Source organism: Pyxicephalus adspersus, chromosome 2, assembly GCF_032062135.1.
Source record: "Pyxicephalus adspersus chromosome 2, UCB_Pads_2.0, whole genome shotgun sequence".
NCBI lineage: Eukaryota > Metazoa > Chordata > Amphibia > Anura > Pyxicephalidae > Pyxicephalus > Pyxicephalus adspersus.
Window position 1 is genome coordinate 103,268,358 of NC_092859.1, and position 17,854 is coordinate 103,286,211.

The 17,854-nt window shown below is 40.7% G+C and overlaps 1 protein-coding gene across 2 annotated transcripts in view; it reads left to right on the forward strand.

The window, feature by feature from the left end:
• The first annotated feature begins 4,468 nt into the window (after positions 1-4,468).
• The window catches only part of NAMPT (nicotinamide phosphoribosyltransferase), a 30,008-nt gene continuing 16,622 nt past the window's right edge, over positions 4,469-17,854 (forward strand). Inside the window, exon 1 of one of the 2 annotated variants that reach the window (XM_072401671.1) lies at positions 4,469-4,619. In XM_072401671.1, the coding sequence (XP_072257772.1) occupies positions 4,542-4,619 (78 nt within the window). In that variant the 5' untranslated portion in view covers positions 4,469-4,541. Of the gene's footprint in view, positions 4,755-17,854 lie in introns of both variants that reach the window. The other variant, XM_072401672.1, reaches the window with a different exon arrangement.

The following is a 17,854-nucleotide window of genomic DNA, read 5'->3' on the forward strand; positions in this document are numbered from 1 at the left end:
CCCAAATACAATTACAAATGAATGAGTATGATTAAATGGTTACATACAAAAATAATAATGAAACAAATCAGCACAAAATGCTAATGAGTAAATGAAAAAAATATAAAACTGTACTTGCACAAGGGTGCACAACCTACAGCCCGCGGAGCTGTTAGATCCGGCCCTCGGAGCTGTCAGGTCTGGCCCTATCCTCTCTCTGCCCATTGTCTTGTGGGGGATGGGGCGCACACATCCCCTATGTTTCTCTATCGAAATTGTGCTGCCAATAGAGTGTGCTGCTCTAGGCCCACCTTGTACTGCGAAATAATCCCAGCAGCAGCATGAGTGCTGTGACTGTGTTCATGCGGCTGTCATTATCCCCATGTATAAATTCTCATATCTCCTTCACTGATTGTCATAGAAATGATACATTTTCAGGGTACACAGTGGACACTAAAAGCTGCTACTAAACCAAATTTAACATGTAACAAGTTGCCAGATACAGGGTCACAAGCATAAAATCCTAACAACAATCTGGGATTTTTGTCACATTTACTGGGGCTATTTCAAGACCAGGGTCCCCAAATTGAGTTTGGATGTTGGGCAGCCCCGGGGGGCCACTCTGATGGCAATGAACATTAGAGTACTTCCAATAGTCTGTGCGCTGTGGTGCCCCTTAAAGTTCACAAAACTTCAAGGCTGCGTTCAGGTTGGCGGTAAGGTGGTAGTAAGGTTACCCCTTCCTTGTGCCATGGGACCCTGGCTCAGGGGAGACGCTCAATACCACTCACTACCTGCAAGGGACTGAGTGGCTGGCAAACTGCTTGTTACACATGGACACTTACCTTCTCTGAACACCAATTTCCTACTGGGAGTCAGTAGGAAATGTCTTTTGTCTCCCCATTCCCTATAAAAATGTTATACCCATCATAAAATGCTACCCTGCCACACATAGCTATCTCATTACTCTCTATTAACCCCAATTGGAACTCACCCCAAATGTAGGTGCAAGTGCAGGCCTCTTGTGGCTTCCCCTAAAATTTCATCACTACGGCGCCACCACAAGATATGAAAAACTATACCTGTCATGACATGCTACCTTGTCACACAGAGCTGGCCATTTACTTCTGTGAACCCCAATTTCTTTTTAACATAAGAGGAAGGGAAATGTAGAATAAGTGAGGGGCTCTTGTGACCATGTGTACTAGAATTTTATCACTCCTACAATACCATGGTGCCCTGTCACATAATACTGAAAAGATGGAGAAATTAGTTTTTTAATTCCAAAAATTTTGTTTTTCTTCTAAGGTTAGAGCTTTCCTGCAAAATATTACTAATAGGCAATTAAAGTATAGTTCCATTTTAATAAAGTCTCGCCCTGTTAGGACTAATATCTCGGCAAAAACAAGAGTCTACTTTTTAATTCAGTGATCTGTTTGTTGTAACACCACCTTTTGACTGCTTACCAGATGTTGCAAGTAGTTGAGATGCAGAATTGAGAGAAGTCTGATACCTGCCCCCCCCCCCAGCATGGTTCCTGTTGACCTATATGCCCTGTAATTTAACCAGTGGACTAACTTGCTGTCTTGACAGGATCACTTTAAGGTGGGCATAAACAAAATGTAAGCTTCCAATCAAGTTTTTATTGATTGCAGACATTTACTCCTTATTTTGTCTTGGTGACCACTGTCACTGAGAAAGAAAAAAAGGTTAAATCCAAAACGTGAGGGGCAATTTTCCAATAAGAACACCTGTTTAGAGAAGAATTCCTCATACTTGTAGATATTTCCTGTATAGTTTGCTGCATCTCTGATACAGAAAGTTAAAAAAAATGTTCTCAATTGTTTCCCTAGAGGCTTCAACCTTTACTTCCTAAAAAAACAAAATAGTTTAGTCTTTAAAAAAACACCATTATGCAAAATCCAGAAACAATACCTGGCATAAGGCCAATAGATGACCATAAAAAAAATTAAAAAAATAAGCATAAACTAATAAATAGTACAAACAAAATTTTTATAGGCATTCAGCCAAATGGCGGTCAATATCTCAGGCTCCAGTTATTATTAAACAGGATTTATATAGCGCCAACATATTACGCAGCGCTGTACATTAAATAGGAATTGCAAATGACAGACTAATACAGAGAGTGATATAGGAGGAGAGGACCCAGCCCCAAACAGCTTACAATCTAGTAGATCTAGTACAATCTAGTACAATCAGTTCATGTCACAATATGCTCTCACAGTTTTACATATGGGGGAATTTAAGTGAAGCTTTTGGAGCTATATATAGAGGATATCAACACCTTAGAATAGGGCTATATACACACGTGAGATGATTCTTACCCGATACGAATGGTCATGCTTGTCTTGGGTGAGAAATCTGACATGTGTACTTCGGTCATCCTGAAGGATCTATGTACGACCGATAAAGAATGACTTCTGTCAATGGAGAAGAGCACAGCAGGGTGCCGATCACTCGTTCTCCCCCCTCCCCTCTCTATAGAACAGAATGGTGCTGTGTGTACATTGCTCATCCATTCGTGTTTCACTCTCTAATTGCTTGAAAAGATCACAAATCACAAAAAATTGTTCACAGCGACAAAAAAATGCACATGTGCGCGCAGCCTAAAACCCTTCTTTAAAGATCTGCTTAAAAGGCATAAGATCTGAGTAACTAAAGGAAGACCTCAGAGATCTTGCAAAATGTCAGATTTGTAAATAGGCATAAAAAGAGAAATGGGTATATAAATATCATCTTTTAGTTCTGAAAAAGAATAGAGTCTCTCCTCACTAGGGAGAATCATATGACAGAGATAAAATGAAGGTCTCTCTTTCCAAGAGAGGATGACAGGGGGCAGGGCTGTGAGAATAAATTACATCAATAATGAAGTCAATAAAAAATAATAAAGCAATAAGGCGAGGAGGATTATCTTTGAAGCTGTTATCCTTCCATGAAGAGAAAGATGAAGTGTTTCCCTCCTATACAGTGTGGCCCACAGTTCCCTAAAAAATTAGGGGAACTTTTTAGGATACAAAGTTTTTAGCGTAAGAGTAATAGGAGAGGGTTTTGTGCTGACGGGCGGAGCAACAGGCTAAAAACCTCTGGGGAGAACTATGAGTAGGATATCGTCAGAGTATAGTCAAATAGTAAAAGGCATTCCATGCATCAAGACACCTTGCATACATGTATTGGAACAAACATATTGTATCGGCGGCTGTATGGAAAAAGCAAACAGGAGTGGGAAAAGGGGAAAGCCTTAATGGGTTCCATTCCTTATGGGGAAGGAAGCAGAACTAGCATTGGGCAGTTTAACTGAAGCAGTTCAGGAAGAGTACAGAGACATTATAACTTTTAAAAATGGGCCTGTGATACCAAAATGTTGAAGCATGGCCAGCAGCCAAAACAGACTTGGGAGCTTCCCAAAGTGTATAGGCTGAGGGTGGAGCCTGCATTCTCCAAAAAATACTGTTGCAATACAGAGGAGTGGATGGCTTTTTGTTTCAGAAAGAAATTCATTTAAGCAGCGGTAACATTTGGTGGCTGTAGGGAAAATCTTGATATCCACCGCACTGGGGGTGTGATCATACATGACTGGGATCATAAGTGACTGGGTGGATATGTAAGATCTCACAACACCCTTGTCACAGATCCCCACAAAACCAGGGGATCTGTGCCTTCTCCTGTCTCACCCACCAGGGGATCTGTGTCTTCCCCAGTCTCATCTCACCACTGCCCTGGAATCCCATCCACTGGTCACTTCCTGTTCTGACTTATGTGACTCCCTGAGACCTGCACCCTTATTCCCTAGAGCAGGGGTGTCAAACTTTGGCCTGCAGCGTCCTGTTTTGTTTGGACTTTGCAGGGACTGTTTTGCTTGGGTTACCCTGCTCAGTAAACGTGCTCCTGTCACTGACTGGAGCTCTGGAGACATCCTCTGATGGAGTACTGTCTCCCCAAACGTCTTCCTGTACGGCAAGTTTGCTCATCAGCCCGTTCCCTAGTTCCTGACCTACCAAGACCATACTGGGCATTTGTTCCAGAAGGTGATGAGTGAAAGACTGCCTTCAAAAAACAGGATGGCCACTGCAAATTTCTGTTAATGCAGTTTGAGCTTTGCAATACTCCGTCATGTTCCAGAATTTTATGAACAATGTCTTCCAGGACTTTTTTTATGTTTGTGTGGTTGTTTACTTGGATGATATTCTGGTCTATTCCATGGATTTGCCAACTCACTGCGACCACGTCAAAACTGCAGCAACTTTGGAACAATAGACCAACAGATAGACCTCGAGGGGGCGTGACCAACACACGTGCTGCTAGGCGAATCCCGGTGTGTCGCAAACAACCAATGGGAGCGCACTCCAGCTACCGATTTGACGTCACCTGACTGAAAGACTCCTCCCGCTCTGTGTCCCAGCACCGCTAATCTGAATAGGTTTTAGATGGCGGCCCCCCCCTCACGTCATGACATAACCCCGCCCACCGGCCTGGCGCTGGAGAAGCTATAGAAGAACGGAGCGCCGCGCGGCTCAGTATTGTTCGCACAGTGCTCACAGAACATGTTGACAGTTCCCGGTGCAGACATGGAAGTCAGGGAGCCGGAGTTCAGTATTCTGCTGGCCACCGACTCGTACAAGGTGAGAGCAGCGACGTGCGGGAGCCGCACATTGTAACCGGAGGACCGCTACCTCCAGCGACCCTCGGAGTGCTCACGGCCTGTGCAGGGGAACGCTGAGCCTGTGTGATCCGCTGAGGTGACCCCGGGCAGAGAGGTGTGTAATGTGAAGGTCAGGGGGAGGCCTTGCTGGGAGTTCGGTGTACAGGCAGCCGGTGCTGATCACTGTCAGTGGGAATGATGAGCTCTGTCATTTCAATGGCTGTGTATGGAAAGTGATGTACATCTCATTACAGCATAGGATGCTGCCATTCCCACACATGTACGATTACTATACATGAGATTGTGAAAGTATTACAACTTGCTGCTTCCACAATATCAGGATGTGTGCAATGCTCTATAGGAGTTCCTCTTCTACCTCTGTGTGTAAACCTTTGACCGGTCTTAGGTGATGTGACTACAGTTTTTGTACATTACAATGTGTTTCTCTTCCAAAACAGTATTCCTTTATTCCTGGGACAGCAGTCTTAAGGTGAAAAAGCCCTTGTTTTTGAAGGATTTCTTCCTCCTTTGCATCATATCTAGTTGTGCATCAGTTTACCATATAGTGGTATGGTTGATGGACTTCATACTGTTCACAATTACTTATTACCGGTTTTATCAGTGTGTTCTGTGGCTGGCAGCCTGTTGTTGGGGTATACAGTGGGCAGAGCTCCTATTGGCTGATGGTTTTGGAGGCGTGGGACCACTTATCACAGATTACCAATAGACTCTTCAGTCACCGATTTTCTTCGCTACCATGTGACAATGTTATACTATGTCACCATGTTGCAGCCCTACTTGTGTCTATAGACTCTAAGTGAAAAGTAATGCTCAGGCTTGGGGAAAGCCTTATTATAGTGTTCACTAAAACTAGCAAAACAGTTGTTTAAAAATTGTGTATTTTCTGATGAATGAAAGGAGTGAAACCTTGTTTAGTCCCAGGTGCCTTATGCTCCCATTGACTTTCACAGCCTGTGGTTTGTAAAGCAGATTGTGACTCACAGGATGGAAATGCCATGAATCATCCATACAGGAGTGGTGCTCCTGGATCAAAGGAACGTCACTCACAAAACTCCATGTGTTCGATCAGGAATCTGTGATATTTGGTCCTGGGTTTATAGTGCAGTCAATGTTCATCCGGCCACAGATGTATTATGGGGATCCAGTTGAGAAATATTCTTGCGTGTGGTCACTTTGTAGTGTGCCACAAACATCAGGTATCCCTGTTCTTTTCCTTAAGAAGCGTAATTAGTGAAATGCGTAGAAACATACAGAGTGCAGCTTTCTACGGTGCTCCGACAGAAATATCTTACACTGTGTTTGTCCTGCTTTTTTTTAAGGTTTTATATGTTAGGGATTTTCATGTTATTTATTAAAGTTCATTTTTTTCATTCAATAAAAGGTAATTTTGAATAATGAATTTTCCGGCCCTTAAAGTCCCATTGGTGTATTTCATAGATTTAGAATTGTCACTTCGCAGTATGTTTAAGGTTGGACGCAAATATTCTTTTTGAGGAATGGGAAATTTTTTCTATGATTTGAAGATGTTGTGATTTTTTTTTTTCAGTAATCATGGTGCAACCTCAGAATGAATGTCCTATGATGTCTCCAGTAGCTGGTGACTGGAATAAAAGGTCATAATTCTTCATTCTGCTAACACCTCCCCGTACAGGGCACACTTACACTTGCAGTTTCACTTCTGGTAGATCAGGGAACACTGTAGAAATGTCATATGATCTTTGGAATTCAAGTCCAGGGCAGAGGCCTTCACCAAGGTCAGTGTTAGAAAAGCGTGTACAACTTTCTTGTGATATGTTGCTTTACTTGATGGAACAGTTTGTTTTTCCTTTTCCTTCCTTTTATTCAGTATTATAAAATTGCCTGTCCTACACATTTATTTTTAGAAATGTCTTTATTTGAGATGTTTGATTATTCTGATATAAGGTGGTAAAGCTCTGCCTCAACTTTGGATGGTGGTCTATGTTAGAAAAGTATTCACATATCATAAAAGAACTACATATACCGGTACTCTTCCTGTTTCTTTTTAGCATGAGAAGCAGTATTCTAGTTTTTTTATTTTTGTGTGGTGTTCAGAATTTCGACCACTTTGTTCGGCAGCTCTAGGAAAATAGATAGGTCCTAAAAGAAAGGAAAATAAATCCAGATTGAGAAATGTCCTTGCTGGTTTTGCCGATTTTCTTCCAATTTTCAATGTCAGTTTACAATCTATCACATATTGTCCTTCAATTTTGTCTCTGGGTACTTAAAATTCAGATCATCAGACAAGTATCATTGTGAAGGCCCAAATGTTCTTACTAATTCTGCTGATCGCCCTTTTGTATGTGAGGAACTTTAAGATTTGCCATGTGTGCCAGAATACTCAGATTTTTCATGCCAACACAAAGAACAAGCAGAGAGCTGCAGCTGAATGCTTTTCTTGTATACTATTCATGTCTGGTAAATCCTGCATGAAGGTGCGTGCTGTGGTGAACTCGTATGCTGCCTGTGTGTGAGCAGATTGCAGTAGGTACATTTTGTGGTAAAACAATAGGGGCAGCACGATGGCTCAGAGGTAAGTGCTCTGGCCTTTGCAGCGCTAGGTTCCAGGAATCTCGGCCAGGGCACTATCTGCATGGAGTTTGCAGGGTCTCCCCGTGTTTGCATGGGTTTCCTCCCACATCCCAAAAACATGCAGTTAGGTTAATTGGCTATCCCCCAAAATTGACCTTAGACTGTATTTAAGACATATGACTGAGGTAGGGACAATAGATTGTGAGACCCTTTGACAGACAGCTAGTGACATGACTATAGACTTTATATAGTGCCATCATATTAGGCGGTGCTGTACAAATACCGTAATAATAATAATGACAAAAGTGGACATGTAGATTTGCTGGATAGCTCTGTCATCCTTGGTTTCATTCATTCATTTGTTGGGATGCTCTTCTAGTAAAAATGTTGTTTAACTATGACATTGCAATTTTTGTGTTACATGTATTCAGTATACATGAGTGACTATAGTAATATGTGCAGTACAATTGTATGACAAAGTCATAAACTATAATGCTAGTTTACGGTTGTAATGTCAGTGCATTTTCTGGCTATAAGGCTTCTTTACCCTTCTAGCCACTGGAGATGTAGTAATGTCTGTCTTGTAGCCAAACTATCTGGCATTTTATTACTTTTATTCTGTTGACATTCGCTTAAACATGATTTTGCACTTTATGGTTATCACTTATAAAATCAAATATGTGTGTGAGTAGCAGTCTCGTACTTGTTAGAACCGTAAAACCTAAATAAATGGAATACACAATATTTCCCGATTTATTATCATTAATATTACAGTATATAGCACCAACATAATATGCAGTGCTGTACTCTAAATAGGGGTTGTAAATGACGTGATGGTGACACAGGAGGAGGAGAGGACCCTGCCCACAAGAGCTTACAATCTAAGAGGTGGGGAAGCAGCATACAATAGGAGGGGAGATATACAGTGGTGGGTGAGTAGTGAGGGTTTAAAAAAAAAAAAAGACAGGGGTTTGGGCGTAGGTGGTAGGGTTTGAAGAGCTCTTTTAAAGGAGCAGAAAGTAGGAGCAAGCCAAATAGGAAGTGGAAGACCATTCCAGAGAATCGGGGCAGCACTAGAAAAGTCATATTGGTTATTGGAGGAGCGAAGAGCGGCTAGGGGTGTATGTGAAGAGAATGACAAAGATGCAGTGGGAAAGATGGATCAGTCTGGCTGCAGCATTCATAATAGATTGTAGAGGGGAGAGTCGGGTTAGTGCAAGTGTGTCAAACTCTGTCCCGAGGGCCAAATTTGGCCCCCAAGGGAATTTTTTTGGCCCCCAAAGGAATTCTAAAAATGAATTGCAGCTGGCCCACTGCTGCATTGATAAAGACCCGGTACTACAATTCCCAGCATCACTTGCGTCTATACATCAGCGGCCTTTCTGCCTATGCATGCCCCACATTGGACTGTTTGATAGACGCACGGAATTGTAGTAGCGGTGCTATTTCAGTGAAAAAGGAGTTCCAGCCACTTATAACCTTAAGCCCCGCATTGGACTGTTTTATTGACACAGGGAATTGTAGTAGCAGTGCTATTTCTCTATTATAGGCTTGTTCCAGATTGAATGTTAAACAAAACCTCTTCCATATGAAAAGGTTTTATATCTAATGAGAAGAGAAAAAAAAAGTTTGGCCCGCAACTTTGTCTAAGTTTAATTTTGACCCTCTGTGTATTTGAGTTTCACACCCCTGGGTTAGTGGAATACCAGAGAGGACGAGGTTACAGTAGTCCAGATGAGAGATAAGAGCGTGTACAAGGAGTTTGGTGGTCTCTGGGGACAGGTAGGGGCGGATTTTGGAGATGTTGCACAGATGAAAGTGACAGGACCTGGAAATGTTCTGAATATGGGGGTAAATGAGAGGGCAGAATCGAAGGTGACGCCAAGACAACGTGCCTGAGGGGAGGGCCTGAATAACAGTGTTAACAGTTAGAAATATGTCCGGGGGGGGTTGGAATTTGAGGGGGGGTGATGATGAGTTTTGTTTTATCCAGGTTGAGTTTCAGGAATCGGTCAGACATCCATGATGATATGGCTGACAGGTCAGGGGTGGACAGATAGATTTGAGTGTCATCAGCATACAGATGATATGAGACCACCGAGAGAGGAGGTGTACAGAGGAAAGAGAACCGGTTCAAAGACTGACCCTTGGGGAACAACAGGGAGGAGAGTAGGAGAGGAGGAATTACCATTGAAAGGAACAGTCAGACAGGTAGGAGGCAAACCAAGAGAGCAGTCCCACTGATACCAATTACTTATTTGTTTTTAAATAAATATTTGTGTTAGTTATAGGCACTAATCAGCCAAAATCATACAAACACCTCTGATTTGGCAAGGTGTAGACTCCTGAATGTGTTATCTGGCGCCCAGATGTTGGCAGCAGATCCTTTAAGTCCTAAAATCTTTTTGATATACAAGAAAATGTGTTTAATCAAACTAGACCACCTTCTTCCATTGCCTTATGAAACAGCTGTGACACTTATGTGACCATTGTAGGCACTTTGGGTTGTGGACAGGGGTTCATCAGGTGTAGAGAATGGTCTTTATGGACATCCTGTATCCTTGCAGTCCCATACATGGCAAGCTGAGATTTACTATGTGGACACCTTTCTCTTATGGTCAGGATAAGGTATTTCAGAACTTTGTTTCTATAGCTTTTGTGTGGGCTTCCCTCTGTTCATCAGTGGGCTTTGGAAGCCAATGGCCCTTTTATTGGTTTACTTGCACACACCTTCAAGGGATAATCCGTGCTTACTTCACTTTTTAAACTATTTTAAATATTATATTATTTTAAAAAAGTATTTTAAATATATGATTTATTGGAGTATGTGTCAATATCTAGCTAGGTGTTTTTGTATGCATTTGTGTGTTTCTTGCCAACTGTGAGACTGCTGCTTAACCCAGGTTTTTTTTTTTCTGGCTATTTTTCTGGAGTTGCAACCTTTCACTTTAACTAGATTAAACTCTTAAGGATTAGGCAGGTTCTGTAGCTATCAGCACCTAGCCCGTAGGGGATCAAGTGCCTCCATATTGCTGCTGCATGGACATGTAGTATTCAGATCACTGAATAGGCACAAAATTGATATCATCCAAAAACTGAAACCCACAAGGGCATTGGGCACTCTTTTCCTGTCTGTAAGTACCATAAAGCTGGTGGTCAATGCAGGAGTTTTATGTCAGTCACTCTAGGTCTACACCAGCTCTATATTACAAATATTAACGATTTGTTGTTTTGTCTACAATATACTCATAGTCTCAGCAATGTTAATATAGGTCTCTAGCATCTACTAAGGGCACGTAAAGGGCATGTAAAAACATGTCTGTGCTTATTTCCCATAAAGATGCAAAGGGGACTTTTCAGCAATGCTTTTCCTGATGTACCTTGTCCCTTCCTACAGTCTTGATCCCCACCTTCCCTCATGGAAATCACCTAATGACGTACTTGGAAAGTATTATATTCACCCAGTCACTTCCTGCAGTGTTGATTGAGGTGCTGTAGTTAAGAGTAATCTGTCAGCCTGCTCCCCTAAGGTTCTTCTGACCTGATCTGCTCAGGCACCATGGGTGATCACTAAAAATGAGACGATAAAATGGAAGGCATAAAATATGGGGGAACTTTAAGGACTTTATAATGGTTGGATGGTTAAAAAGGGGGACACCGGTATAGTGTCACACTGTTAGTATTACAAGGGTGACACGTGAGAAGTAGGTAGACCTACAAATTTAGTGCGTTGGATATCCTCAGGGAGAAGTGTACTTAGGAGGATGATGGAAGTCCTTTTTGCAGACAGAATGTAGATTCTGCTCTTGTGAAAGCAAAAGCAATATATTAGCAGGTTTTATAGCGGGCAAATTATGTAATATGCTATCTAAACAATCCCTTTTATTTACAAATTTCTAGATTTAGGCCTGTTACAAAACAGGAAGAATATTGGATTTGCCTTTGTTTCTAAACAGATGACTTATTCATAGAATACCAAAATGCTTCGAAAGGGTTTATTCCCTTTCATAACCTACATACCTCTGGATGATAGTCATTTTGCTTTTTTTTTCATGTCAGCAGTATTAGCTGGGGATAAGGATTTTTTGGAGACTAAATATCTGTATCAATTCTTTTCTGTTTGCTTATGCAGCTTGATTTGGCTGAGAAGTGTATTAGCAGTTTATGGGAGATTTTACTATGTTGACATTTGAAGAGAATTTTTTTTAAATGCAGTTACCAATGCAGGTAGTTGTTTCAAATAAGGTATTTCCTTAATTTTTCTTGAGCATATTGGGGAAAAAGGTTCAGAATGCCTGTGTCCTTCTCAATACTGTAAATTATTTCTGTCCAAACCCCAAGAAGGTGAGGGTAGGACTTCTAATCTTATCTGTGTGTTTTTTATTTTTTGTTCTGATAAGGTGGGGGAGGGGGGGTGAACACAGTTCTCTGATTGGCTGTCAGTAAAACAGTACCAGTAATCCTGGAGATCTAGAATATCTATCTAACACATGTAAATATAATGTACATAATTATGTACTATCTTGCCATACTGTGTACGTTTAAACATACAGCTTGTGGTATTTAAGGGCAAGTTTGAGACTTGCTCAACAGTCATTCAACAAGCTGCATTTGTAGAGACTTAACCTGGATTAGACTCAGTTTACTCCTGTGTGTGAATCACATGCATCACTGTTTGCTGATGCTTTGTTTGGTACTCAAAAAGAGTATTTGTTTTTTTTTTTTGTTTCAAACTTTTTACTTTCTCAAAGATTGTATGCTCAAGTCAGCTGCACGTAAACCTAATATTCACTGTTTAGTTTCTCTAAAGCTTCAAACTTGAACGTGCCACCAGAATTTCCAGTTTCTCCTAGCTATTAGACAGACAAAGCTAAATTATTATGTTGCCCTCTCCAGTGGTCTTGGTTAGATTGGCCAAAGTCAACATTTGTATCTTCCAATTGAGTGGAGGGCTGAATCTAAAGCAACATATCTGCTATACCATTTTCAGGCTGTAAGAACTAACTCAGACCTGTGGAGGGTTGTAAAAGCAAGCCATAAGTGTAATAGCCGCACATATAACCCCCTCCTCTACTCTCAGGGTGCTGCTTTCCTGTATACTGCTCGAGCATCCCCCCCATACCCTATTGTCTGTGCTTGCGCAGAATGCATCTCGCCTTTCCAGCACTCTGTTGTCACACTACATGCCGCTAATAAGACTTTTATTTTTGGACTAGTGGGTTAAGGAAAATTCCACAGAGGAATATCTGGTAGATTAACAGTTTTTTTTTTTTTTATAACAAAAAGGTACTAAACTGAAAACTGGCAAAAGGAAAATAAAATACAAGTACCTAAAAAAAAACAATCCCACAGCGCAGTACGATCCATCTAGGGGTGTCTTGCATCAGGTCCCGACATCTGTTCTCTTCTTCCTGGTTCTTCATCCTAAGTCACCCGACCCAGGTGAGTGATCGGGTGACGTAGGATGGGTTGTCTACCCTTTTATGTATAGAGAAATTTCTGAGTTTAGGTACGTTTTATTCTCTCTGGGAAAATGCAGAATGCATCTCACCTTTCCAGCACTCTGTTGTCACACTACATGCCGCTAATTAGACTTTTATTTTTGGACTAGTCGGTTAAGGAAAATTAAGGAAAAAGAGGAATATCTTTTATGTAAAGAGAAATTTCTGAGTTTAGGTACGTTTTATTCTCTCTGGGAAAATGAGTTACCCACGCAACAAGCTTTATGGCCAAATCTAACAATACATTTAGTATTGGATAGAGTGGGGAGTGTTTATTCCTGTGTCAATTTTTACTGCTGTGTGTAACACTTTTAGGGAGATTTTTCCTAAGCACTGGAGATGATGAAAAATGTCTGTAACTGGGGTAAAGATAATGCAAACTTGAAGTGTTTTGAATGGCCTGAAAGCAGATCTGTGTTTTGGCAGTTTAGATTAAAGCAGCAAGTTTTGTCCTAAAGCAAGTCTTAAGGTATGTATCTATCATGCTTTAGAGCAGGGATGTCAAACTCAAATACACAGATGGACAAAATTAAAAACTTAGACAAAGTTGCGGGCCAACCTTGAAATTTATTGATATAAATTTAGATATAAAAATTAGATATAAACCCTTTTCATATAGAAACAAAAAGGTTTTGCTTCACATTCAATCAGGAACAAGTTTATAATAGAGAAAGAGGCATAAACATTTTTTTTTAAATTGTATTCTCTTATGCCTCTCTATTTGTAGCCTTAATTAAATTTCAATGGTATAACCTTTTTGCACAGGCTAACAATAATAACACTATTCTTCAATGAAAATCCAACAATTCAAGTCGATGCCTTGGAGTAGCTAGGAAAAGTACAGCTAAGGAGGAGTGCTGGAAATGCCTGACGCAGCCAATGTGGAGCTAAATCTTATGAGTGGCCCGCCGCTGAAACTTCTTTTTCACTGAAATAGCATCGCTACTAAAATGCCCGGCATTATTTGCCTCTATAAAACAGTCCAATGCGGGGCCAGGCATAGGCAGAGAGCCCTCTGGTCTATAGACGTGACTGAATTGTAGTAGCGGCACTATTTCAATGCAGCGGCGGGCCAGTTGCTGTTCATATTAAGGATTACTTTGGGGGCCAGAGTTTGACACACCTGCTTTAGAGGATAGTATACAAAAAGCTTTAAATAGACACCCAGAGTTCAGGTGCACTTCAAAGAAACAAGTGACCAGGAAGGTAATCGAAAAAGGCTATACTTCTACAATCCTTGTCACTTTTTACAAGTGACCTCCTGGTCATAGCATTGTGTTAACCTCCTCACCCCAAAAGCAAATACTTAACCTTCTACATTCCTTCTAAAAAAGAAATATATTGAAAAATTGCTCTAGAAATCATTCTAAAAACAGAACTGGATTGTGCAATCGATCTTGCAGGAGGAAAAGTTGTGAACTTTCCAGGACTTCAATTGACACTCCCATTTCTGCTACTCCACTTTCGGTTTCTTTTTTCTAGAACTGATTTTTCTTGGAAATGTAATGCATCATGTTACATTGTTCAGTTCTGTCACATAAACTAAAATAAGGGATATTCAACTTCTGTTATCATCATTGGAAGTTGTTTTTTTTCTGACTCAAAGGCTAGAAAAAGAGCAGAACAGGGGCTCCATATCTCCTCTGACTGCAATCTGAGTCCATTTGTTTTATTGCTCATTGTTCAATTTTATTTTATGTTTTGTTATTTGTTCACTACCCCTTTGTTCCGTCTCACTCCACAAATTATATTTATTGCCCTACTAACCCCTACCCAAGTCCAACTGATCTTCCATCGTACTTGAATAAGTTCAACCATACCAGGACCCAGAGCACAACTATTAACACATCAGGCATAGTCACCTGGGACCCTAGATACATGCCCAAATCTCATGTGCCAAATATAAGTGCTTTAGGAATTCAGGGAATTGGAACTTCTACTCTACAATCACAACTCTTTGGAATGAACAAACCCTAGAAACCACCTGGACTGTTACACAACCTCTCTTGCCACCATCCCGACCTGCCATTTTCACTGAGCCATTTATGCTGCCTTTATGAATTTAATTCATATAATGTTTTACCTGGAACTTTGCATACAAGTCTCGCTATAAAATCTACTACAGTTGGATTTCTGTTTTCCATATTGTTCAATTCGCTCCTGTGATTCACCATTGCCTGTCACATTGTATTATTTTCTCTGCTCTCACACTACTGGTCCTATTCCCTCTGTCCTTTCCCAGCCTGCTAACTCCTTGTCTCCCCACCCCTATTTTCTATATCTCCCTTTGACATTACAGTCAACACTGTTATTCGGCCCTCCCATCAGGCTCATTGTCTTAGGGTCACCTTTTATTCTGCCCTCACCTTCACCCTGACCCCCCACCCCCCCGGTTCAGAATATCTCCAGACACTTTCACCAATTTCCTATGCTCCTACCTTTACCCTAAGACCACCAAACTCTTTGTACATACTCCTATCTCATCTGGACTACTGTAACATCCTCCTCTCTGGTATTCCACTACAACCCGACTCTCTCCTCTACAATTTAATATGAATTCTGCAGCCAGACTTGTGCTACTTCCCCCACCTCTTGGATTGTAAGCTCTTTTGGGCACGATCCTCTCCTCCTTCAGTGTCACTTGCAACCCCTATTTAAAGTACAGTGCTGCATATTATGTTGGCTCTTTATCAATACAGTTTAATAATAATGCAGTGAGCAATGGTTTGCAACTGTCGCTAGTGGCTGAATTGCCCATTTAACATGACTCTCTGTGCTAAAGAAATCCCAATAACTGGGAACGGGGGAATACACAGGGTACTACCACAGGTACTAAAAAGGTGCTTGCCATGACAGCATTGATAATGGGGCTAAAAGCCCTATGGTAGCATACCCTTGCCCCTGCAACCTTCTATAATTTGAACCATACGTGCCTTGTTAGCACTGGGTTGCCTTTCACCTTTTAGACTATTTATTAATGTTTTTCCCTTGATATGACTTGTGCCATTGACTGGCCTTGTGTTTAGTAAATTTTAGCCCTGTTATTCCATCCTAGGGACTGCCAATAAAGCATTGGAACCACCAGGTCAGACTCGCCTGTTAGGCTGAGGTTAGAGCCACACGGTATGAAATTGATCGCCTTGCTTTTGGCTATAATATAGAAGTTATATAATGGCTTTAAAGCTGCTGATTACATCTACAGCAGTGTTTGATGCCTACACCCATCCTGTCACTCTTCAGTTGCCTGCCTTGTCTGCACTTATTACAATTTATAAATCTGGAACCTTCTCAGTTTTATGATTTACAAATGAACATGAAGGTCTGTCAACTGCACATAAAGTGACTCGCCCTGTTTTAGTCAGAGGATTCATTACCGGAAAATTTTATTATGCAAAAAAGAAACTGAAAGTTTGTGAAGCAGCAGGAAAGAAGTGACTTTTAATTACCCTTCAAGTTGTTTTGGAAATTCCAGTTAAGATGACCTACCATGATCCCTGTCTGGTATCAGGTGATATAGTCCAACTTCTTGTTTGTAAAGAAAACTTTATGGAGTGTTATAAAATGTTTAAACACACACATAATTAAATGGCAGAAATTTTAGTATACAGTAGCATTGGGTCACTGAATGATTACTCTGACCACTGGGTTTTGGCGATACCACAAAAATATCTTATGACCAGTCCTGGACGCCACAAATTGCAGCTGTATGTATCATAATATGTATTTTTAGGTACGTGTCAAGATTAAGAACACAAATGCAGCATTTTCATTTTGTGTTGTAAGACATGTTTTAAATTGGTTTTGTGGCCACAGACCAGTGAGCTCCGGTATCCTCACACCAGGGCTTTATCCATGTGCATGTTTTTCCCTCACACAGTAATAGGCAGGGGGACCGGAGTCGAGATGATCTGACAATTTAAGCTTTTAAAACAACAGTTTAGCTAAACTTGCTGACTCCGAACAGCCATACATTTTGCATGAATGAAACTTATATTGTTTCATTAATTATAGTGACTGCACATGTATGTTCTTTCCAGCTTTCTGGATATTAGGCATGAATGGTGATGTATTTGTTATAAACTAAACATTTACATAATTCCAAAAACACAATGGCATGTGGGCTTTGATTTGACATTTTTACCAGACAGCCATGCATTAGTTTCAGTGAATGTTTCATAAATAGGGAAATTTGTTGGATCTGTCTGTATGAGTAGTAATGTTTCTAACCTTCACTAAGCCAATAAATTATTATAAATGTGATTTTGAGATGCATTTAAATTTTCTTTATTAATCTGCCATACAGTATAAAGTGCAGACTCCTAGAGGTACTTCTTTTCCCCGAATGTGCTCAGGTTTTGATTGGCCAAGCTTTCTCATTTTCTAGTTTTTGAGTTTTTTAGAGTTGCTGTAGCAAACCCCATGGTCATGGAGAGAACATGCAGACTCCTAATAACTATGCCCCCTGGTAGGAACTAATCTCCGGTGTTTCAATGAAACTTGTGCGAACCACCAATCCATGCATCTGATCATGCTACTGGAGTGTTGGTTTGGTCATGTTAATTTAAAGCAAATTGAAAGATTTCAGTATCTGTTATGGCTTTTGTTCAAATCTAGGTAAAGTTTAACTGGAGGACTATGAGGACCTTGAAGGAATCTGGTGTTATAACTAATATTATTATTATTAATATTATTAAGCAGGATTTATATAGTGCCAACATATTAAGCAGTGCTGTACATTAAAATAGGGTTTGCAAATGACAGATGAATACAGACAGTGACACAGGAGGAGAGGACCCTACCCTGAAGAGTTTACAGTCTAGGAGGTGGGGGAAGTAACACACAATAGGAGAGGAGATATGTAGTGGTGGGAAGTAGTGGACGAGGAAGACCATTCCAGAGAGTTGGGGCAGCTCTAGAAAAGTCTTGGAGCTGTGCGTGTGATGAGGTTATTAGTGAGGAAGTCAGTAGTGGGTCATTGGAGGAGCAATGAGTGCAGCTAGGAGAGTATTTTTTTTTTAAAATGCATGTTTAATTTTTTTGTACTTTGTAGTTTGAATGCGGCATCTTCCATTTTTAAGTGACAGCCTAATTTTATCACATCCTTTAGTTTTGCTCAACACAAACCAAATAAATGGACAATCTG